The sequence below is a fragment of the Gigantopelta aegis genome, chromosome 2 (assembly GCF_016097555.1).
Source record: "Gigantopelta aegis isolate Gae_Host chromosome 2, Gae_host_genome, whole genome shotgun sequence".
Taxonomy (NCBI): Eukaryota; Metazoa; Mollusca; class Gastropoda; order Neomphalida; family Peltospiridae; genus Gigantopelta; species Gigantopelta aegis.
Window position 1 is genome coordinate 29952421 of NC_054700.1, and position 24343 is coordinate 29976763.

The following is a 24343-nucleotide window of genomic DNA, read 5'->3' on the forward strand; positions in this document are numbered from 1 at the left end:
CTTTACTTTTCACTAATTCAACTTCTAACAAATGCAATTTTAATAGAGTAATTGATAAATCTTCTAAATAAATTGACGCTCACCCTTATGTTAATTAGTTCAAAATTATTCATACTCTAACCGCTTTACAACAAGTCTTCCATTTAAATATACAGATCGTTCAATTCTTAAATTAATTATTGTTTGATTGGGTTTTTTTTTTAAACTGTTTGCGTTATTAGTTGATGTTCAGTTATTTTAAATTTTATAACTTTTTATTCACATTTGATACAGAAAATTAAAATTTATAAAACCTTAAGTAAATCATTATAATGAATTGGAAATTTCACGGGAAAAAAAGGATGTAACTTTCTAAGGGAATCCCCTTATTTGTATTTTGATACAGTTGTAAACCATGGTGGAATAGAGGTCAATTGGGTTTAAAAAAAAAAAATTGTATAATGGCAATATTAATGCATTTGAAATTATAAGAATTGAACGCTACGCCATTCATACAGTGTGTAAAACGGTTTTGGTGTTTATCATCGCATGAACGTCAAAAATATAACGTTCAATTCTTAAATAAACTATCGCTGCTGCTACTGGATCAAGAAAAGGGGGAGAGGGCATATGCCCCCTTGCCCCCCCCCCCCCCCCTCCCGCCCGTTTCCTACACCAGTGCTAGTATATAAAGATAATGTTCAGATATTGGGCCACCTGAAATCTTACACGTGTGCACATGCGTAGTTTTGTTCAAATTGACCTAGGGCCAATGTCCACCGATTATGGACATTAAAGCCGACATATTGTTTTTTATTGAGAATAACGGGCGTCTATTAATAGTATTCATGTGCTGGAATATAATTAAAACTTGAAATTAGTACCAAATTAATTCGCACGGCAGGTATCCATCGTATGACTATACATGTATAAATATATAGAAACCATCGCTGCTGCTACAAAGTGCTCCCAACCTACCCACCCCCGCTTCCTACGCCGCTTCCTACGCCAGTGTTTAGGTCCTATATTAGCGCTACATCTATTATTAAAACCAATTTCACCCATTTCGGAATAACTGTCCGAAGTTAAGTATTTCTAATGTTTAGGTTGATATTTTGCGAATACTATATTTTTTTATGTCAACTCGTGATGTGTGAAAACCATATTTTCACTCATTCCTTCGCAATTCGTGAAAATATAGTTTTCACACATCACGAGTTGACATAAAAACCTTTTAATTTTTGGATGTAAATTTCAAAAATGTCCCCTTAATTTGTTCTGTCCCGGAGCAAGTCACTGGCTATCCAGAGACAGGCCCCGGGACGGACATGCTCGAAACTCTAGTGGTATATGAGCATGCAAAAATTATTCGCACTCGCATAAAAACCGTATTCGAAGAAAACCCACGGAAATAGCATATATATACATCGAACTCGGTCAGTGGTTATGCTCTATAAAACACAATTGATCTCCTCACAGATCCATGGTATATGTATATAAATTATAGATGTACATTATTGTATTTATTTCTTTCCTTTCTTCTTCTTCAAGGAATTTATCGATTTTTCATTTATTTGTTTTACCACAGTTTAATACAGTATACTAGCGTGTGGTATTGTAATATTAATATAATTGCAAGTATGTCGTTTCGCTATACGGTCTGTTAAAAGCATCGATTCTGCTAGTAATTTAGGTTACTTGACTGTTCAAAAATGCCCTATGTTTTATATTTTACCAATATGTTGAAAGAATAGGTTCAACATGCATAAGCTTGCGAGACAGGGTGGGGAGGGAGTGCCTTGAGGGGGGGGGGGCAAGTACCCCTTAGTGCTGGAGAAAATCCTCAAATTCGGGCAAAATTGTGGTGACCTGAACCCTTTTTACCATGCATTTCCATCATTCTACCCGCATTTTTAGTTAGTATTCGTGTAAAAATGCGTAGTGATTCGTTGCCAACCCTATATAGCTGTTTGGCGGTAATGCTAAGACGAAAAACCGTTGTTATGCAGGTTCGATTTTCATTTAATTCGGGCAAACATCAGCCTACCCCCTACTGAATCGAGAGCCCGTACGCCTATGTCCACATGGTAGCCAGTCAATATGTAAATATTGATGTGTGTTTGGCTGTTTTCTGCTTTGTATGAACAAGATCCATCATCTGTTTTAATAACATCAATATTTAAGAATGGCATTTTATTATCTGAATATATATGGTTAAATCCAACCATCGGGTGTTGTTGTTTGGCACACCTTGTTCTGAATGGCAGTCAAACCAGCATTGAATACAATAGCTCGAGTCACCTCTAGTACTCCCCTTATTGATATGTTGTAGGGGAGCGCTAGAGAGGACTGTGTGTAATACTTATGTTTTTTTCCCTAAATCCGATGCAACAGAGCTTTAGTTTGATTATTCATGTCCAGTCATGTCATTAAACTTACCTGTTGTTAACCGGTACCAACGTGTTTGTCACGTGGGTACACACTTTGCTCTACGTCACCACACGAAACTACAGAGCAGGTTCGTTTCGTATAGAGGCGTCGGGTTTCTTCGTGTAGCGTTGGTACTGGTTATAAACATATACATTTAATGTCATGACTGGACTCGAGAATAATCAAACTAAATCTCTGGGGCATCGGATTTAGAAAAAAAAAGAAAAAAAGTGTAATTTAGACACAGTAGATGGCTACTATTTTGTCATCAACGATTGCCGAAGTATTATTCATATTCCTCTCTACCGGCCTCGGTGGCGTAGTGGTTAGGCCATCGGTCTACAGGCTGGTAGGTACTGGGTTCGGATGCCAGTCGAGGCATGGGATTTTTAATCCAGATACCGACTCCAAACCCTGAGTGAGTGCTCCGCAAGGCTCAATGGGTAGGTGTAAACCACTTGCACCAACCAGTGATCCATAACTGGTTCAACGAAGGCCATGGTTTGTGCTATCCTGCCTGTGGGAAGCGCAAATAAACGATCCCTTGCTGCTATTCGGAAAGAGTAGCCCATGTAGTGGCGACAGCGGGTTTCCTCTCAAAATCTGTGTGGTCCTTAACCATATGTCTGACGCCATATAACAGTAAAATAAAATGTGTTGAGTGCGTCGTTAAATAAAACATTTCTTTCTTTCTTTTTCATATTCCTCTCTAGCCTTCCCCTATAACATATCAATAAGGGGAGTGCTAGATGTGACTCGAGCTATGCACACGAGTACCTTTATATGATTCCGTGACAAATGTGACAAACGTGACAAATCTAAATTTTAAAGGGACATTCCCGATATTGCTGCAATTTTAAAGATGTTATCGACTAACAGATACTTTTTAACGATTGTAATTACATATCAAATATATTTTTCTGTATAACATATTAGTGGCTGTATATTAAATTTGTTTCTGATCGTTCTAATATTTGAACTAGGTTAAATTTCATTTTATTTCCTAAAATAAGTTTTTTTCGTACGTACGAAATTATTTGAAGAAAGGCTCCAGTTTGGGATTCTTACAGATATTAAGACGATCAGAAACACATTGAATATACAGACACTATAATTCCGTTAGGAGTATATCCATTTTGAACACATCTGCCGTGTATCGATTTTTATTTGTAATTAGTCCTTGTATCTCTGACATTTGTAAATCCCACAGAAAAAACCCTGATCTTCACCTGAACACAAAAACAGACTTTGGTTTCAGATCAAATTTCTTACTTTATGTCATCCATTTTTTGCTACACTAATGAAAAACAAAATATGAGCAACTACACGGTAATGCGTTACTAGTAAAAGCAAATTATTGTTTTTATTCCGTAACCAATTTATGGGGACAGACGTCCGAATGTGTTTTTCATATCTTCAAAACCTTCCGAATAAAAATAGTGGGAGTGACACTCTAAAAAATGCGAGATTAATCCGCCAAGTGGCGATGTCGAAAATGTCCGCCAAAATTAATAATTAATCTTTCAACTTCTGCTTGTTGTATTAAGATTCTACGGATGTCCAAATACGAGTATATGTTTTTGTGATCAAAGAATTCGATTTTACACATTAGAACAATGTAAGATAATAAAAGAAATAATGTTTAATGAGAATCCAAAATAGTTGCCGAAATACACAATGTGTTTATATTTTCATACAACTAATATGAACAAGTTAAACATATATCTGCTACATTAATCGTATTTGCTTTTAACCTGATTTAGATACAAGAAAAAGATAATAAAGCTATTGTCCAGTAAATACTTAACACATCAACAGTCAAATAATTTAGAATGATTCGAAATCCGTTGGTGAATCTATTTTTTGCATGTACCATGGTTTGACACCCAATAGCCGATGTATTTTTCGTGCTGGGGGTGTCGTTAAACATCTATTCTATTCTATTATGTTCTATTCTATTTTATTCTGTTGGTGAATCTGGCTATTTTTCTTACTCTACATTCTCCTTCTCGCATTTAGGTTAATTTTTCACAAACATTGTCCTAAATAAATGAAACTTGTTTTCTGCATCTACAATCGTGTAGCTGAATCTATAAATGTTTATCTCAAAGCTTTGTTAATATAACCCCAAAAGGTGTTATATAGAGCTAGATTAATCAAGAATTTTTAATAGCAAAAGATAACTGATAAATTTTAATAATGTAGTTGCTGTGACCATTTCAACAGGCATTTAGATGTACTTTTAACGCTGTAACTTTTGAATGACAGCAACTCAATTTATGGGAATGAGGTATTTAATTCAGCGAAATTCTTGTTTCTAGCACAAGAAGTCGCTCTATTGCTGTGCTGTGGTTCATTTCTGCTATCACCCCAGAAATAGCCCAATGGGCCCACCGACGGCATCTGGATAGAGTTACGAGTGTTACTTCCCATCCCTCAGGGTTAAGGTTCCTGAGCTCTATGTTCCCTCGGGGTTAGGGTTCCTCAGCTCTATGTTCCCTCAACGCTATGTTCCCTCAGGGTTAGGGTTTCTCAGCTCTATGTTACGTCAGCTTTATGTTCCCTCAGCTCTATGTTCCCTCAGGGTTAGGGTTGGGTTCCTCAGCTCTATGTTCCCTCAGGGTTAGGGTTAGGTTCCTCAGCTCTATGTTCCCTCAGGGTTAGGGTTAGGTTCCTCAGCTCTATGTTCCCTCAGGGTTAGGGTTGGGTTCCTCAGCTCTATGTTCCCTCAGGGTTAGGGTTAGGTTCCTCAGCTCTATGTTCCCTCAGGGTTAGGGTTAGGTTCCTCAGCTCTATGTTCCCTCAGGGTTAGGGTTAGGTTCCTCAGCTCTATGTTCCCTCAGGGTTAGGGTTAGGTTCCTCAGCTCTATGTTCCCTCAGGGTTAGGGTTAGGTTCCTCAGCTCTATGTTCCCTCAGCTCTATGTTCCCTCAGGGTTAGGGTTAGGTTCCTCAGCTCTATGTTCCCTCAGGGTTAGGGTTAGGTTCCTCAGCTCTATGTTCCCTCAGGGTTAGGGTCTATGTTCCCTCAGGGTTAGGGTTAGGTTCCTCAGCTCTATGTTCCCTCAGGGTTAGGGTTAGGGTTTCCTCAGCTCAACGCTATGTTCCCTCAGGGTTAGGGTTTCTCAGGTTAGGTTCCTCAGCTCTATGTTCCCTCAGGGTTAGGGTTGGGTTCCTCAGCTCTATGTTCCCTCAGGGTTAGGGTTAGGTTCCTCAGCTCTATGTTCCCTCAGGGTTAGGGTTAGGTTCCTCAGCTCTATGTTCCCTCAGGGTTAGGGTTAGGTTCCTCAGCTCTATGTTCCCTCAGGGTTAGGGTTGGGTTCCTCAGCTCTATGTTCCCTCAGGGTTAGGGTTAGGTTCCTCAGCTCTATGTTCCCTCAGCTCTATGTTCCCTCAGGGTTAGGGTTAGGTTCCTCAGCTCTATGTTCCCTCAGGGTTAGGGTTAGGTTCCTCAGCTCTATGTTCCCTCAGCTCTATGTTCCCTCAGGGTTAGGGTTAGGTTCCTCAGCTCTATGTTCCCTCAGGGTTAGGGTTAGGTTCCTCAGCTCTATGTTCCCTCAGCTCTATGTTCCCTCAGGGTTAGGGTTCATCAGCTCTATGTTCCCTCAACGCTATGTTCCCTCAGGGTTAGGGTTTCTCAGCTCTATGTTACGTCAGCTTTATGTTCCCTCAGCTCTATGTTCCCTCAGGGTTAGGGTTGGGTTCCTCAGCTCTATGTTCCCTCAGGGTTAGGGTTAGGTTCCTCAGCTCTATGTTCCCTCAGCTCTATGTTCCCTCAGGGTTAGGGTTAGGTTCCTCAGCTCTATGTTCCCTCAGCTCTATGTTCCCTCAGGGTTAGGGTTAGGTTCCTCAGCTCTATGTTCCCTCAGCTCTATGTTCCCTCAGGGTTAGGGTTGGGTTCCTCAGCTCTATGTTCCCTCAGGGTTAGGGTTAGGTTCCTCAGCTCTATGTTCCCTCAGCTCTATGTTCCCTCAGGGTTAGGGTTAGGTTCCTCAGCTCTATGTTCCCTCAGCTCTATGTTCCCTCAGGGTTAGGGTTAGGTTCCTCAGCTCTATGTTCCCTCAGCTCTATGTTCCCTCAGGGTTAGGGTTAGGTTCCTCAGCTCTATGTTCCCTCAGGGTTAGGGTTAGGTTCCTCAGCTCTATGTTCCCTCAGCTCTATGTTCCCTCAGGGTTAGGGTTAGGTTCCTCAGCTCTATGTTCCCTCAGGGTTATGTTAGGTCAGGGTTAGGGTTAGGTTCCTCAGCTCTATGTTCCCTCAGGGTTAGGGTCCTCAGGTTCCCTCAGCTCTATGTTCCCTCAGCTCTATGTTCCCTCAGGGTTAGGGTTAGGTTCCTCAGCTCTATGTTCCCTCAGGGTTAGGGTTGGGTTCCTCAGCTCTATGTTCCCTCAGGGTTAGGGTTAGGTTCCTCAGCTCTATGTTCCCTCAGGGTTAGGGTTAGGTTCCTCAGCTCTATGTTCCCTCAGCTCTATGTTCCCTCAGGGTTAGGGTTAGGTTCCTCAGCTCTATGTTCCCTCAGGTTAGGGTTGGTTCCTCAGCTCTATGTTCCCTCAGGTTTAGGGTTGGGTTCCTCAGCTCTATGTTCCCTCAGGGTTAGGGTTAGGTTCCTCAGCTCTATGTTCCCTCAGGGTTAGGGTAGGGTTAGGTTCCTCAGCTCTATGTTCCCTCAGCTCTATGTTCCCTCAGGGTTAGGGTTAGGTTCCTCAGCTCTATGTTCCCTCAGGGTTAGGGTTAGGTTCCTCAGCTCTATGTTCCCTCAGCTCTATGTTCCCTCAGGGTTAGGGTTGGGTTCCTCAGGGTTCAGGGTTAGGGTTAGGTTCCTCAGCTCTATGTTCCCTCAGGGTTAGGGTTAGGTTCCTCAGCTCTATGTTCCCTCAGCTCTATGTTCCCTCAGGGTTAGGGTTAGGTTCCTCAGCTCTATGTTCCCTCAGGGTTAGGGTTAGGTTCCTCAGCTCTATGTTCCCTCAGGGTTAGGGTTTTCTCAGCTCTATGTTCCCTCAGGGTTAGGGTTAGGTTCCTCAGCTCTATGTTCCCTCAGCTCTATGTTCCCTCAGGGTTAGGGTTCATCAGCTCTATGTTCCCTCAACGCTATGTTTCCTCAGGGTTAGGGTTTCTCAGCTCTATGTTACGTCAGCTTTATGTTCCCTCAGCTCTATGTTCCCTCAGGGTTAGGGTTAGGTTCCTCAGCTCTATGCTCCCTCAGGGTTAGGGTTAGGGTTCCTCAGCTCTATGTTCCATCAGGGTTAACCGTTAGGGTTAGGGTTGTTCAGCTCTATGTTCCATCAGGGTTAGGCTTCCTCAGCTCTATGTTCCCTCAGGGTTAGGGTTCCTCAGCTCTATTTTCCCTCAGCGCTATGTTTCCTCAGGGTTAGGGTTCCTCAACTCTGTGTTCTCTCAGGTATAGGGTTAGAGTTCCTCAACTCTATGTTCCCTCATGATTAGGGTTAGGGTTCCTCAGCTCTATGTTCTCTCAGGTATAGGGATAGAGTTCCTCAGCTCTATGTTCCCTCAGGATTAGAGTTAGGGTTCCTCAGCTCTATGTTCCCTCAGGATTAGGGTTAGGGTTCCTCAGCTCTATGTTCCTTCAGGGATAGGGTTAGGGTTCCTCAGCTAAATGTTCCCTCAGTGTTAGGGTTAAGGTTCCTTAGCTCTATGTTCCCTCAGTGTTAGGGTTAAGATTCCTCAGCTCTATGTTCCCCTCAGTGTTAGGGTTAAGGTTCCTTAGCTCTATGTTCCCTGTGTTAGGGTTAAGGTTCCTCAGCTCTATGTTCCCTCAGGGTTAGGGTTAGGGTTAGGGTTCCTCAGCTCTGTGTTCCCTCGAGGTTAGGTTTAGGGGGCCTCAGTTCTATGTGCCCTCAGATTTAAGGTTAGGGTTCCTCAGCTCTATGTTCCCTCAGGGTCAGGGTTAGGGCTCCTCAGCTCTATGTTCCTTCAGGGTTAGGGTTAGTATTAGCTGAGGGAACATAGAGCTGAGGGAACATAGAGCTGAGAGAACACAGAGTTGAGGGAACATAGAGCTGAAAGAACACAGAGCTAAGAGAACACAGAGCTGAGACAACACAGAGCTGAGGGAACATAGAGCTGAGAGCACAGAACTGAGAAAACACAGAGCTGAGAGAACACAGAGCTGAGGGAACACAGAGCTGAGAGAACATAGAGCTGATAGAACATAGAGCTGAGATAACATAGACCTGATAGAACATAGAGCTGAGGGAACATTGACATGATCCCGTTCAATCCCGGGTATGGACACTGAAAGGTTATCCCTTCGAACTGTCGCCCTCTCTCATTTATTCTGACACGGCAACAGTGGAATACTTGATTAACCAGACACCGTGACATTGACACTCGACACGGCGCTCAACGCATCTGTGGTTTACAGTGTACAGTATACAGGCATATCGGACTACAAATGCCACACGGGGGACGTATGGCCATTATTAAAGAGATTATACTTTGAGGTGTTAGCGGTCATGAAAGAACTGTATTTTCAACTTGTACGCACGTCTATTAGATGACTTATAGACAAGGAAGGGAGGAATATTATATTTAACGACGCACTCAACACATTGTATTTACGGTTATATGGTGTCGGAAATATGGCTATGGATCACACAGATATTGAGAGAAAAAACCCGCTGTCGCCACTCCATGGGCTACTCTTTTCGATTAGCAGCAAGGGATATATTATATGCACTATCACACAGAGAGCATAGTACATACCACGGTCTTTGTTACAACAGTTGTGGAGCACTGGCTGGAACGAAAAATAGTCCAATGGGCACACCGACGAGAATCGATCCTAGATCGATCGCGCATCAGTCTAGCGTTGTACCACTGAACTACGTCCCGCCCCCTCCTATAGACAAAGTAAAGTTTGTTTTATTTAACGACACCACTAGAGCACATTGATTTTTTATCTTATCATCGGCTATTGGACGTCAAACATATGGTCATTCTGACACTGTTTTTAGAGGAAACCCGCTGTCGCCACATAGGCTACTCTTTTTACGACAGGCAGCAAGGGATCTTTTATTTGCGCTTCCCACAGGCAGGATAGCACAAACCATGGCCTTTGTTGAACCAGTTATGGATCACTGGTCGGTGCAAGTGGTTTACACCTACCCATTGAGCCTTGCGGAGCACTCACTCAGGGTTTGGAGTCGGTATCTCGATTAAAAATCCCATGCCTCGACTGGGATCCGAACCCAGTACCTACCAGCCTGTAGACCGATGGCCTGCCACGACGCCACCGAGGCCGGTGTGCCTTCTATAGACAATGTCCTGTAATTGTTTGACATTGCGCTCTGGCTTCTCACTCATGGGTGTACTAATATGTATGTACTTAGTGATGCTGCAAATGTGCTTCTGCGTTTACCATATACATATAGAGACTTGCTATGCATGCCTGTGTACTGTACTGAAAGAAAGAAAGAAACATTTTATTTAACGACGCACTCAACACATTTTATTTACGGTTATATGGCGTCAGACATATGGTTAAGGACCACACAGATTTTGAGAGGAAACCCGCTGTCGCCACTATATGGGCAACTCGACTCCATAACTGCTACTTCTCAGACGCACGTACGTTTTTAAAAATATGTGAAATGCATTTTGTGACATTAAAAACACCAGGATGACCAAAACCACTTCAAATGTATGGATATTGATAACCTAAACAATAAAATCGAAGTAAATTATGATTTCAGTTATCAGAAATGGCTCTAATAGTTTTTAAAAATATGCCTTAGTGTTTAAAAACTAGGGTATGTCTCTTTAATTGTCATGAAAGGTTTATACCAAGTAAGAAAAACTGTTCTGCTCCCAATTTTAGCTTCCACCTAGTATGATGAAAAGCTTCCTTCAAATATGTTTTGTTTCCGATCCAAAACGCTTTTGAAGTAATAGACTTTATTGTGAAGCCAGATACTTACAAATAATAGTATAAAACAAACAATGTGTTATGAGGAGATTCTGGGGAGTCATCAAGAATACAATTAGTATTGTCTGCATATTGTCATATTTAGTATCTATCGTGATACCTTTATTTGCAAAGCCATTTATAAGTACAGTTTTGAAGCTCAGAAAACTAATTAACTATTAGCATCACACATTGTATTTACAGTATTAAAATGGAGAACAGAAACGTTAAATATTAATAGTGTTAAAAATATGTTAAAACCAAAACTTGATATCGAAAAATATATTAAAACCCCCCAAACTGTATCAATATATTGGTTTTGAAATGCCACTCTATTTTTTAAGGTTATCTCTCTCTCTAACTCTCTCTCTCTCTCTCTCTCTCTCTCTCTCTCTCTCTCTCTCTCTCTCTCTCTCTCTCTCTCTCTCTCTCTCACACACGCTCTCTCTCTCTCTCTCTCTCTCTCTCTCTCTCTCTGTGTCTCTCTCACACACGCTCGCTCTCTCTCTCTCTCTCTCTCTCTCTCTCTCTCTCTCTCTGTCTCTCTCTGTCTCTCTCTGTCTCTCTGTCTCTCTGTCTCTCTCTCTCTCTCTCTCTCTCTCTCTCTATGTGTCTGTCTCTGTGTCTCTCTCACACACGCTCTCTCTCTCTCCTCTCTCTCTCTCTCTGTCTCTCTCACTCTCTATCTCTCTCTCTCTCTCTCTCTCTCTCTCTCTCTCTCTCTGTGTCTGTCTCTGTGTCTCTCTCACACACGCGCTCTCTCTCTCTCCTCTCTCTTTCTCTCTCTCTCTCTCTCTCTCTCTCTCTCTCTCTCTCTCTCTCTCTCTCTCTCTCTCTCTCTCTCTCTCTCTCTCTCTCTCTCTCTCTCTCTCTCTCTCTCTCTCTCTCTCTCTCTCTCTCTCTCTCTGTCTCTCTCACACGCTCTCTCCCCCCTCACTCTGTCCCTCTCTCTCTCTCTGTCTCTCTCTCTCTCTCTCTCTCTCTCTCTCTCTCTCTCTCTCTCTCTCTCTCTCTCTCTCTCTCTCTCTCTCTCTCTCTCTCTCTCATACAGACAGAAATACACACAATTTATAAAGTTTAGACGAGTTTCAAACTGACGGCTTACGGCAACAAACCAAGCTGACATGCTGATACAATACTATACAACTACGTTTGGAACACCACGATTATTATGTTTTGTTCTACACTGAATTTATATGTGTATGAAAGGAAAGGAATGTTTGTAACGGGCCTCTAGAGTAAGATTAATCAGTGATAATGGGTATCCGACAAAGCAAGACCAAGATACACATGGTCAGAGAACCACACAATTAGTAGTCAAATGAGTTTCACTTTAAATTCGCGACCTTCTCATTCACAATAGTCTTCACCCATGTGTTGTCGTGTTTTGTTTCCTTGTGAATAAATTGATGTTGATGTTGATGTTGACTTCAGTTGTTGTTGTTGTTGTTGTTGTTGTTGTTGTTGTTGTTATGGTTATGGTTACTGTTATTGTTGTTGTAGTTGTTGTTGGTAACTAACATTTATAACCATTTATTTCAAGATATACCTTAAAACACATGGAAACATAATTACTTTTTACTTAGAAAAATAATTATCAAAATATTAAAATTCGCTATATTCAATAAAATAAAACAAAAACTAAAAACTGAAAGCAATAATGTTTTTTAAAGGGACATTCCCGAGTTTGCTGCATTGTAAGATGTTTCCGACTAATAAAATATTTCTACGATTAAACTTACATATTAAATACATTTTCTTGCTTTGAATATCAGTGTCTGTATATTTAATGTGTTTCTGGTCGTCTTAATATTTGTAAGAAGCCCAAACTGGATTTTGTCTACGAAAAAAAATATTTTAGGAAACAAAATGAAATTTAACCTAGTACAAATATTAGAAGGAGCAGAAACACGTTTAATATACAGCTACTAATATTTTATGCAGAAAAATATATTTGATATGTAATTACAATCGTTACAAAGTCTCTGTTAGTCGATAACATCTTAAAAATTGCAGCAAACTCTGGAATATCCCTTTAAAGGAATACTACCAGTTGAATAATGTCACAAATTAATCACTAATTTTAAAACATTTCATAAAATATAAACTTTACCCCTATTTTTTTAAAACCCAGCAATTAAACCCCTCAAAAGCCTTGCCTTTTCTATCATCGCGTGAGTGTCTCCAGCCCGCCTCCTGAAGGCCTGTGGTTCGAACTGCCTCTGTGCCGAATCTCGTCGCTTCTCCTGCACAACCGCTCGTGTACAGTTGTCAGCACTCTCGTTCAAATAGTCTGAATGGTGCAGCAATGGAGATAATATATTTTTTTCTGGTATTTCCATGATGATCCCGTGAGACAATAGTTACATATGACATCCCATCATAACAGAGCGATGCATTTGCATCCCGCCGCCGTTGCTGATGGTGGAAATGTGAAAACGGCCTACGCCTGCAGTCGTCTTGCACCGCCAACATAAACCTTCAATAATGCATGGCTATAGACAAGCCGATCGCTTCGTTACTGTCACAATCACATTAGCACACGCTACGTCCAACGATTAAGCATGCATAAACGGAGAGAGATATCGGGTGAATCGCAAATGGCATTCATCAATATGGAAAGGAGAGGAACGGTGCAGACGCGGTGGTGTCGTGCTCAAGCCATTGGCGGCACTAAGGATCACACCCGTGTATCGGCTTCCATTAAGAGTACTAATGGCTCGACGGCCCACACCCCCACTAATCGCAAACCATTAAAACCCTGTCTACAGCAAGAAATCCACATAGCGTACTTGCACTTTAATTGGATATGGCGCTCGCCTAATGCGCGGTCGGTCTAGGATCGATCCCCGTCGGTGGGCCCAATGGACTATTTCTCGTTCCAGCCAGTAAATCACTAAATGGTATATCAAAAGCCGTGGTGTGTGCTATCCTGTCTGTGAGATGGTGCATATAAAAGATCCTTTGCTGCTGACCGAAAAAGAGTAGCCCATGAAGTGGCGATAGCGAGTTTCCTCTCTTATTATCTGTGTGGTCCTTAACCATGTGTCTGACGCCATATAACCGTAAATGAAATGTGTTGAGTGCGTCGTCAAATAAAACGTTAAAACGAGTTACAAAGAACCTGCCTGTTTTTTTTACATTAAAAGAAATAGTGAATACTGTTTTCTGTATGATATCCACAGTTACATGAAGGATCTGTTGTAAGCCCACATCTGTCAAGATCTGCATTTAAGGTACTACAGCCATGTCGTGATCTTGTGCGTCATAATATTTTCTCTTCGTTTCCCACACCAAAAGTATGATTGAACCGCTTCTACCGTTGGTGTTACGGCTTATTTTACAGGATGTATAGGATTTAAATTAATATCAATTATTGAATAAATAAAAATGAAGATTTTAATAAACTTATTCTCGAAAACGGTGTTGATATGTTTTCCCGACTTCTTAAAGGGACATTCCCGAGTTTACTGCATTGTAAGATGTTTCCGACTAATAAAATATTTCTACGATTAAACTTACATATTAATTTTTTTTTTTTTTTTTAGAATATCAGTGTCTGTATATTCAATGTGTTTCTGGTCGTCTTAATATTTTTAAGAAGCCCAAACTGGATTTTGTCTTCAAATACGTTCGTACGTACGAAAAAGTATTTTTTAGGAAATAAAATGAAATTTAACTTAGTACAAATATTAGAACGATCAGAAACACGTTTAATATACAGTCACTAATATTTTATGCAGAAAAATATATTTGACATGTAATTACAATCGTTAAAAAGTCTGTTAGTCGATAACATCTTAAAAATTGCAGCAAACTCAGGAATGTCACTTTAACATGTAAGGGACGTTTCGCTCTACACGTTCTGGAATACAATCAGTTGAGAAATTGGGAGCCATTCTTTGAATTATTTTAAACATAGTGCTTATTGTTTTTGGTTTTCTTGTTTCACTTAGAGTAGTGAAACCTGTTTCAATATATAACGAATTACGTGAGGCAAACGTGGGCATACCAGTGATTATTCTAACTGCTTTTAACGGTACTTTTTCTAATTTATCTGTATCTAATTGAGAACAGCCATACCTCAGAAGCATATTCTAAAATAGGTCGTATGAAAGTTATATATCATATTCTCATTAAAGTTTGAGGATTTAATAACAATTTGTATTTCCTTAGTACCAAAATCATTACCGACGCTGATTTACACACAGTTTGAATATGACTGGACCATTTTGCATCAGCTGACATGATGACACCTAAATGTTTATGTGTTTTAGATAGTTTTAAAGTTGTGTTACCAAACTCAAGATGTGGTTGATTAAGCACTTTTCTTTGAGAAAATAACAATCCATTACATATATAGAGGTTATTTACCAGAGTGTTTTTCGGTATCGTCAGTATCATATATTAGGAATAAAAATTGTATTATGCGAGCCACTGGCGAGCATAATACATTATTTTTATTCCTAATATATGATATTGACGATACCGAAACACTCCGGGGTAATAATCTCTTTATTTGCAAAGTTATCAAATTCGTAAAGTATGTGATCTGAAAAATATCAGATACTTTGATTGCATTGAAAACGTAAGATAATATATATATATATATATATATATATATATATATATATATATATATATATATATTATATATATATATATATATATAATATTTACTAACTGCATAAGCGTACGAGACAGGGGGTACTGCGCGCCCCCCCCCCCCCCCCTCCCAGTGCTTGAGCAAAACCTCAAATTCAGGCAAAAATTATACCGACATACAAGCAAAATGTGCTAACCTGAGACCTTTTTACCATGTATTTCCTATTATTCTACACTCAAAATCCATTGTAATCCATGTAAAAATGCATAGTGATTCGTTTGCAACTCTATATAGCTGTTTGGTATTAATGCTAATATGAATAAATGTTGTTATCCAGATACAGGATTTTTTTTCGTTTAATTGGGGCAAAAGCCAGACTGTCCCCATACGAAAATGGAAACCCGTACGCCTATGACTAACTGTTTAGTGCTGGAGTGCAATGTTCGCCGATACTAAACGCGACTATTACTGTGGTGGTGGTGGTGGTGTAATGTGCGTATCCTTTGTGTTTACTGGTATGCGGTGAACGTTCACACTGTTTAATGGATAACGTGCATTATTTCAGCCGATCACTTTGTGAATAAACACAGGTGGTGGTGCGTCATTGCCAAGAGGAAAGTATTGATTCAATGGCCTGTGTAGGTTCTGGGATCGCACCTTGATACCAGCTCCCAATCAGGTCAGCGTGCGTCTACAGTAACTTGATTTTGAAAAGAAAGAAAGAAAGAAATGTTTTATTTAACGACGCACTCAACACATTTTATTTACGAAAAAAAAGAAAGAAATGTTTTATTTAACGACATACTCAACACATTTTATTTACGGAAAAAGAAGAAGAAATGTTTTATTTAACTACGCACTGAACACATTTTATTTACGGAAAAAAGAAAGAAATGTTTATTTAACGAACACATTTTATTTACGGTTATTTGGCGTCAGACATATGGCGTCGGACCATACAGAGGAAACCCGCTGTCGCCACTTCATGGGCTACTCTTTTCGATTAGCAGCAAGGGATCTGTTTATTTTTGCACCATGCAGTCATTACACCTTACCGGCCTCGGTGGCGTCGTGGTTAGGCCATCGGTCTACAGGTTGGTGGGTACTGGGTTCGGATCCCAGTCGAGGCATGTGATTTTTAATCCAGATACCGACTCCAAACCCTGAGTGAGTGCTCCGCAAGACTCAGTGGGTAGGTGTAAACCACTTGCACCGACCAGTGATCCATAACTGGTTCAACAAAGGCCATGGTTTATGCTATCCTGCCTGTGGGAAGTGCAAATAAAAGATCCCTTGCTGCTAATCGGAAAGAGTAGCCCATGTAGTGGCGACAGCGGGTTTTCTCTCAAAATCTGTGTGGTTCTTAAACATATGTCTGACACCATATAACCGTAAATAAAATGTGTTGAGTGCGTCTTTTATATGCACCATCCCATAGACAGGATAGCACATACCACGGCCTTTGATGTACCAGTCGTGGTGCACTGGCTGGAGCGAGAAATAGCCCAATGGGCCACTGACAGGGATCGATGCCAAACCGACCTATTGTTTTAAACGTCCTGGGCCTTGTTCCACGAAAGAATTGTAGCTAAGGTTAATTGTAGTGACTTAAGGTGAGTTTTACAACTGGCACCGTAAACTTTACAGCCGTTCCACAAAGCAACCTTACGGTAGTCTTAAGTGCCCCTTTAATAATTAATATATTCTTTGAAAAGAAGTGCGAATTAGTTAAATAATAAGTTGGTTACCGACGTTTTGGAACATCTTGGGTGTATTCATTGGTATCGGACAACCATGAAGTAACTTTGTCAGTTTATTCGGTAAGCGATAATTGCCGAATGCGTAAGACATGAGTTATCTCCCTTATTTTCGTGTGAAGGTCGTTAGGCCTAGACTTTTTCATCGATCACCGAGTTTCATAAAAGGTATTTGGTATATATTAAATCCATTTTTACACAAACAGTTAGCATCCTTCTTAGAAAATTATCAAATCATCATCTAACTGCCGTTTGACAGCTACGTCAGTGGCTTACAACTGCCTCATACCAATTGTAAATGTTCACAGTAATTTACGACGATAGTAAGCTACGCCGCGTCGTGGAACGGGCTGACGATCGTAGAAAAAAATTAAGGTCTCGATGGTAGGTATTTACGACGATAGTAGGGCTAAGATTGCTTCGTGGAACGGGTCCCTGGAAGCATTATTTACAATCCCAAATTTTGATCCAACTGAGAAAAAATCAAATAGCCTAATTTTAGAAGGAGTTTACTTTGTTTAAAGGGAAATACCCTAGTTTTAAACACTAAGGCATATTTTTTTACTATTAGAGCCGTTTTTGATAACTGAAATAATACTTTAATTATATTTTATTGTTTGGATTATCCATTTCCGTACATTCGAAGTGTTTTTGGTCATCCTGGTGTTTTTAATATCACAAAATGCATTTCTCATATTTTAAAAAACCGCACGTGCGTCTGAGAAGTAACAGTTATGGAGTCGAGTTTTAGTCTATTTTTAGACCATTTCAAAGTCACAGGCTCATGTTTCACTCATTTATAACTTTATCCAAATGTGTTACAGGTTTGTAGATTAATTAAACTTAGTGTTAATTTTCACGGGTTGAAACTAGGGTCTGTCCCTTTAAGGACACCACTAGAGCACAATGATTTATTAATCATCGGCTATTAGATGTCAGACATTTGATAATTTTGACGTATAGTCTTGAGAGAAGAAACCCGCAACATTTTGTTTTCAGTAGCAGTCATGGTGCACTGGTTCAAATGAGAAAATTATAGTCCCACGGGCCCACCGATGGGAATCCTTCCGAGATACCGGCCTCGGTGGCGTCGTGGCAGGTCATCGGTCTACAGGCTGGTAGGTACTGGGTTCGGATCCCAGTCGAGGCATGGAATTTTTAATCCAGATACCGACTCCAAACCCTGGGTGAGTGCTCCGCAAGGCTCAGTGGGTAGGTGTAAACCACTTGCACCGACCAGTGATCCATAACTGGTTCAACAAAGGCCATGGTTTGTGCTATCCTGCCTGTGGGAAGCGCAAATAAAAGAACCCTTGCTGCCAATCGGAAGAGTAGCCCATGTAGTGGCGACAGCGGGTTTCCTCTCAAAATCTGTGTGGTCCTGAACCATATGTCTGACGCCATATAACCGTAAATAAAATGTGTTGAGTGCGTCGTTAAATAAAACACTTCTTTCTTTCCTTCCGAGATAGACCGCGCATCAAGCGAGCGCTTTAGAACTGAGCGACGTCCCGCCCCTAATTTTAGAAGAAAAACATCACAGACATAACAACAGTGCAAGTTTATTGTAAAGTATGTTTTATTTAACTAGAGCACATTGATTTTTTTTTATCTTATCATCGGCTATTGGACGTCAAACATATGGTCATTCTGACACTGTTTTTAAGAGGAAACCCGCTGTCGCCACATAGGCTACACTTTTACGACAGGCAGCAAGGGATCTTTTATTTGCACTTCCCACAGGCAGGATAGCACAAACCATGGCCTTTGTTGAACCAGTTATGGATCACTGGTCGGTGCAAGTGGTTTACACCTACCCATTGAGCCTTGCAGAGCACTTACTCATGGTTTGGAGTCTGTATCTGGATTAAAAATCCCATGCCTCGACTGGGATCCGAACCCAGTACCTACCAGCCTGTAGACCGATGACCTAACCACGACGCCACCGAGGCCGGTCTGCAAGTTTATTGAGTGCTGTGTTCGTTTACAGTTGTACTGTGAGAGCTATTGACAGTACGTCCAATGGATGGCTTATTGTTGCTTTGTGTTTGTGTTTATTTTTATATTATTAGTTTATTATTTTTCTTCTAGCTCAGTAGGTAGAGCACCACCTGTCAATAATGTTCCGGTTAAATACGTATTTGCGCCACCTGTCAATAATGTTCGGGTTAAATACGTATTTGCGCCACCTGTCAATAATGTTCCGGTTAAATACGTATTTGCGCCACCTGTCAATAATGTTCCGGTTAAATACGTATTTGCTGACGTGCTTCTTCCTATTGTGTGTGTATTAGCAATCAATATGCTATTTTTGTTTTCATCAGGGAGCTCGAAAATGATCGGGGAAAAAAAAAAATGTTTTGTTTAACGACACCACTAGAGCATATTGATTTGTTAATCATCGGCTATTGGATATCAAACGTTTTGTAATTTTGACACATAGTCTTAGATAGGAAACACACTACATTTTTGTTTCATTAGTAGCAAAGGATCTTTTATATGAACCATCCCATAGGCAGGATATCACATACCACAGCCTTTGATACACCAGTCGTGGTGCACTGGCTGGAACGAGAAATAGCCCAATGAGCCCACCGACGGGGATCGATCCCACACCGGCCGCGTATCTGGCGGGCGCTATTACCACTGGACTACGTCCCGCCCCCTTTACTGTACGAGTACGCGGACTACTTTCAAAATGGTGTAATGACTTAAATTTTGACCGATAGTAAGACTAATGTATTTATGTTAAAGGTGTTAACGACTGTGTTTTCTAAACGTATTTACTTCTTTTTCTTTAAAATATGATAGACACCCTAACAGTCGTAGTTTAAAATGTGCTGAGGTGTCCTTAAAAAATTACTAGTATCATTTTCCTTACCGAGTGAAATAAAGTCAGAGAACTCTGCCCAAGATAATAATATTTGAGTTGTTTCCCTTGAATAACATCAATCTGTTTTGTTGTTGTTGTTTTTTTGGGGGGTTTTTGGGGGTTTTTTTTGGGGGGGGGGTAAATTTCTTTTCTATTTGGCTGTTGTCGGTTGTTTGTTTTTTCGCTCATCTATGCCATTACCTCGGTGATGATTTTAATGTGGCTACTTTCACAGATACCCCGCCATCTTCCTACTAAACAATCGCGTCTACTGTCAAGTATAGCACTGTCCACAATAGTTAGGCCTATCTGCAGTCATAAGCAGTACGATATAGGGAGCAGGGAAGGCAACTGCCCCCCCCCCCCCCACACACCCACACACCCCAGTGGACACAAAACCTAAAATTAGGTCAATAATGATAGAGATATTCAGGCAATATGTGCTAACCTGATACTTTTTTTTACCATGTATTTCTATCATTCTAGTCCCAAAATTGGTTGTAATCCATGTAAAAATGCGTAGTGATTCGTTTGCAACCCTAGATAGCGGTTTGGTATTAATGGTAATATGAATTAGTGTTGTTATTCAGATTCGGGCACTTTTGTTTAATTCGGGCAAACACCAGCCTGCCCCTCTACAAAAACGGAAGCCCGTACACCTATGTTTGCATTTTCTGTGTTAACCTATTGAACATTCAAAACATATAATTTACGACAGAAATATAACAACTAAGGGTAAGGATGAAGCCTAGTAGTAAAGCGTTGACTTGATGCGCGGTCGGTCTAGGATCGATCCACGTCGGAGGACCTATTGGGCTATTTCTCGTTGCAGCCAGTGCACCATGACTGGTATATCAAAGGCCACGGTATGTGCTATCCTGTGTGTGGAATGGTGCATATAAAACATCCATTGCTACTAATGGGAAAATGTAGCAGGTTTCCTCTCTAAGACTGTATGTCAAAATTGCCAATAGGCGATTATTAATAAATTAAAGGGACATTCCTGAGTTTGCTGCATTGTAAAATCATTCCGATTAATAAAATATTTCTACAATTAAACTTACATATTAAATATATTTTCTTGTTTAGAATATCAGTGTCTATATACATTGTATGCGTTTCTGGTCGTCTTAATATTTGTAAGGAGCCCAAACTAGATTCTGTTTTCAAATAATTTCGTACGTACGAAAAAATTATATTTTAAGAAATAAAATAAAATTTAACCTAGTAAAAATATTAGAACGATCAGAAACACGATTAATACACAGCCACTAATATTTTATGCAGAAAAATATATTTGATATGTAATTACAATCGTTAAAAAGGCTATGTTAGTCGATAAGACCTTAAAAGTTGCAGGAAACTCGGGAATGTCCCTTTACGCGATTTGGCTAGGTTGAAGCGACAGGCCCATGTCAGTGTCGTATCCATCGAACGTAAATATATATTAATTTTCTTATACACCCGTTGGTAAGAACACCATGCGTTAGTTTCGATAACACAAACTTGCTTACACACTCTGTGATCCCAAACTTGCTAGTCTGCCTAACAAAGTTTCCTACTCAGTGACCTAAAGTTGCTAGACTGCTAGACAAAGTTTCCTACTCTGTGATCCTAAACTTGCTAGTCTGCCTAACAAAGTTTCATACTCTGTGATCCTAAACTTGCTAGACTGCTAGACAAAGTTTCATACTCTGTGATCCTAAACTTGCTAGACTGCTAGACAAAGTTTCATACTCTGTGATCCTAAACTTGCTAGTCTGCTTGACAAAGTTTCATACTCTGTGATCCTAAACTTGCTAGTCTGCTTGACAAAGTTTCATACTCTGTGATCCTAAACTTGCTAGACTGCTAGACAAAGTTTCCTACTCTGTGATCCTAAACTTGCTAGTCTGCTTGACAAAGTTTCATACTCTGTGATCCTAAACTTGCTAGACTGCTAGACAAAGTTTCATACTGTGTGATTCTAAACTTGCTACACTGCTCGACAAAGTTTCCTACTCTGTGATCCTAAACTTGCTAGACTGCTCGACAAAGTTTCCTACTCTGTGATCCTAAACTTGGTAGACTGCTTGACACAGTTTCCTACTCTGTGATACTAAACTTGCTACACTGCTAGACAAAGTTTCATACTCTGTGATCTTAAACTTGCTAGACTGCTCGACAAAGTTTCATACTCTGTGATCCTAAACTTGGTAGACTGCTCGACAAAGTTTCATACTCTGTGATCCTAAACTTGCTAGACTGCTCGACAAAGTTTCATACTCTGTGATCCTAAACTTGGTAGACTGCTTGACAAAGTTTCATACTCTGTGATCCTAAACTTGCTAGACTGCTTGACAAAGTTTCATACTCTGTGACCTAAACTTGCTAAACTGCTCGACAAAGTTTCATACTCTGTGATCCTAAACTTGCTAGACTGCTTGACAAAGTTTCATACTCTGTGATCCTAAACTTGCTAGACTGCTTGACAAAGTTTCATACTCTGTGATCCTAACTCTGTGATCCTAAATCTTGCTAAACTGCTCGACAAAGTTTCATACTCTGTGATCCTAAACTTGCTAAACTGCTTGACAAAGTTTCATACTCTGTGATCCTAAACTTGCTAAACTGCTTGACAAAGTTTCATACTCTGTGATCCTAAACTTGCTAGACAAAGTTTCATACTCTGTGATCCTAAACTTGCTAGACTGCTTGACAAAGTTTCATACTCTGTGATCCTAAACTTGCTAGACTGCTTGACAAAGTTTCATACTCTGTGATCCTAAACTTGCTAGACTGCTGCTGTGACAAAGTTTCATACTCTGTGATCCTAAACTTGCTAGACTGCTTGACAAAGTTTCATACTCTGTGATCCTAAACTTGCTAGACTGCTTGACAAAGTTTCATACTCTGTGATCCTAAACCTTGACAAAGTTTCATACTCTGTGATCCTAAACTTGCTAGACTGCTTGACAAAGTTTCATACTCTGTGATCCTAAACATACTCTGTGATCCTAAACTTGCTAGACTGCTCGACAAAGTTTCATACTCTGTGATCCTAAACTTGCTAGACTGCTCGACAAAGTTTCATACTCTGTGATCCTAAACTTGCTAGACTGCTTGACAAAGTTTCATACTCTGTGATCCTAAACTTGCTAGACTGCTTGACAAAGTTTCATACTCTGTGATCCTAAACTTGCTAAACTGCTCGACAAAGTTTCATACTCTGTGATCCTAAACTTGCTAGACTGCTTGACAAAGTTTCATACTCTGTGATCCTAAACTTGCTAGACTGCTTGACAAAGTTTCATACTCTGTGATCCTAAACTTGCTAGACTGCTTGACAAAGTTTCATACTCTGTGATCCTAAACTTGCTAGACTGCTTGACAAAGTTTCATACTCTGTGATCCTAAACTTGCTAGACTGCTCGACAAAGTTTCATACTCTGTGATCCTAAACTTGCTAGACTGCTTGACAAAGTTTCATACTCTGTGATCCTAAACTTGCTAGACTGCCTGACAAAGTTTCATACTCTGTGATCCTAAACTTGCTAAACTGCTCGACAAAGTTTCATACTCTGTGAGTTTCATACTCTGTGACTCCTCTAAACTTGCTAAACTGCTCGACAAAGTTTCATACTCTGTGATCCTAAACTTGCTAGACTGCTTGACAAAGTTTCATACTCTGTGATCCTAAACTTGCTAGACTGCTTGACAAAGTTTCATACTCTGTGATCCTAAACTTGCTAGACTGCTTGACAAAGTTTCATACTCTGTGATCCTAAACTTGCTAGACTGCTTGACAAAGTTTCATAAGCTTTTCATACTCTGTGATCCTAAACTTGCTAGACTGCTTGACAAAGTTTCATACTCTGTGATCCTAAACTTGCTAGACTGCTTGACAAAGTTTCATACTCTGTGATCCTAAACTTGCTAGACTGCTTAACAAAGTTTCATACTCTGTGATCCTAAACTTGCTAGACTGCTTGACAAAGTTTCATACTCTGTGACAAACTTGCTAAACTGCTCTGACAAAGTTTCATACTCTGTGATCCTAAACTTGCTAGACTGCTTGACAAAGTTTCATACTCTGTGACTCTGTGATCCTAAACTTGCTAGACTGCTTAACAAAGTTTCATACTCTGTGATCCTAAACTTGCTAGACTGCTTGACAAAGTTTCATACTCTGTGATCCTAAACTTGCTAGACTGCTTAAACTTGCTAGACTGCTTGACAAAGTTTCATACTCTGTGATCCTAAACTTGCTAGACTGCTTGACAAAGTTTCATACTCTGTGATCCTAAACTTGCTAGACTGCTTGACAAAGTTTCATACTCTGTGATCCTAAACTTGCTAGACTGCTTGACAAAGTTTCATACTCTGTGATCCTAAACTTGCTAGACTGCTTGACAAAGTTTCATACTCTGTGATCCTAAACTTGCTAGACTGCTTGACAAAGTTTCATACTCTGTGATCCTAAACTTGCTAGACTGCTTGACAAAGTTTCCTACTCTGTGATCCTAAACTTGCTAGACTGCTTGACAAAGTTTCATACTCTGTGATCCTAAACTTGCTAAACTTGCTAGACTGACAAAGTTTCATACTCTGTGATCCTAAACTTGCTAGACTGCTAGACAAAGTTTCATACTCTGTGATCCTAAACTTGCTAGACTGCTCGACAAAGTTTCATACTCTGTGATCCTACTTGCTAACTTGCTACTCTGTGATCCTAAACTGCTTGACAAAGTTTCATACTCTGTGATCCTAAACTTGCTAGACTGCTTGACAAAGTTTC

General features: G+C 40.2%; 1 protein-coding gene across 1 annotated transcript in view; it reads right to left on the minus strand.

Moving 5' to 3' along the window:
* LOC121388166 (cys-loop ligand-gated ion channel-like) overlaps positions 1 to 12673 on the minus strand; it is a 39409-nt gene extending 26736 nt beyond the window's left edge. Inside the window, exon 1 of the mRNA XM_041519409.1 lies at positions 12491 to 12673. Within this exon, the coding sequence (XP_041375343.1) occupies positions 12491 to 12673 (183 nt within the window). The remainder of the gene's footprint in view (positions 1 to 12490) is intronic.
* Positions 12674 to 24343: the final 11670 nt, after the last annotated feature.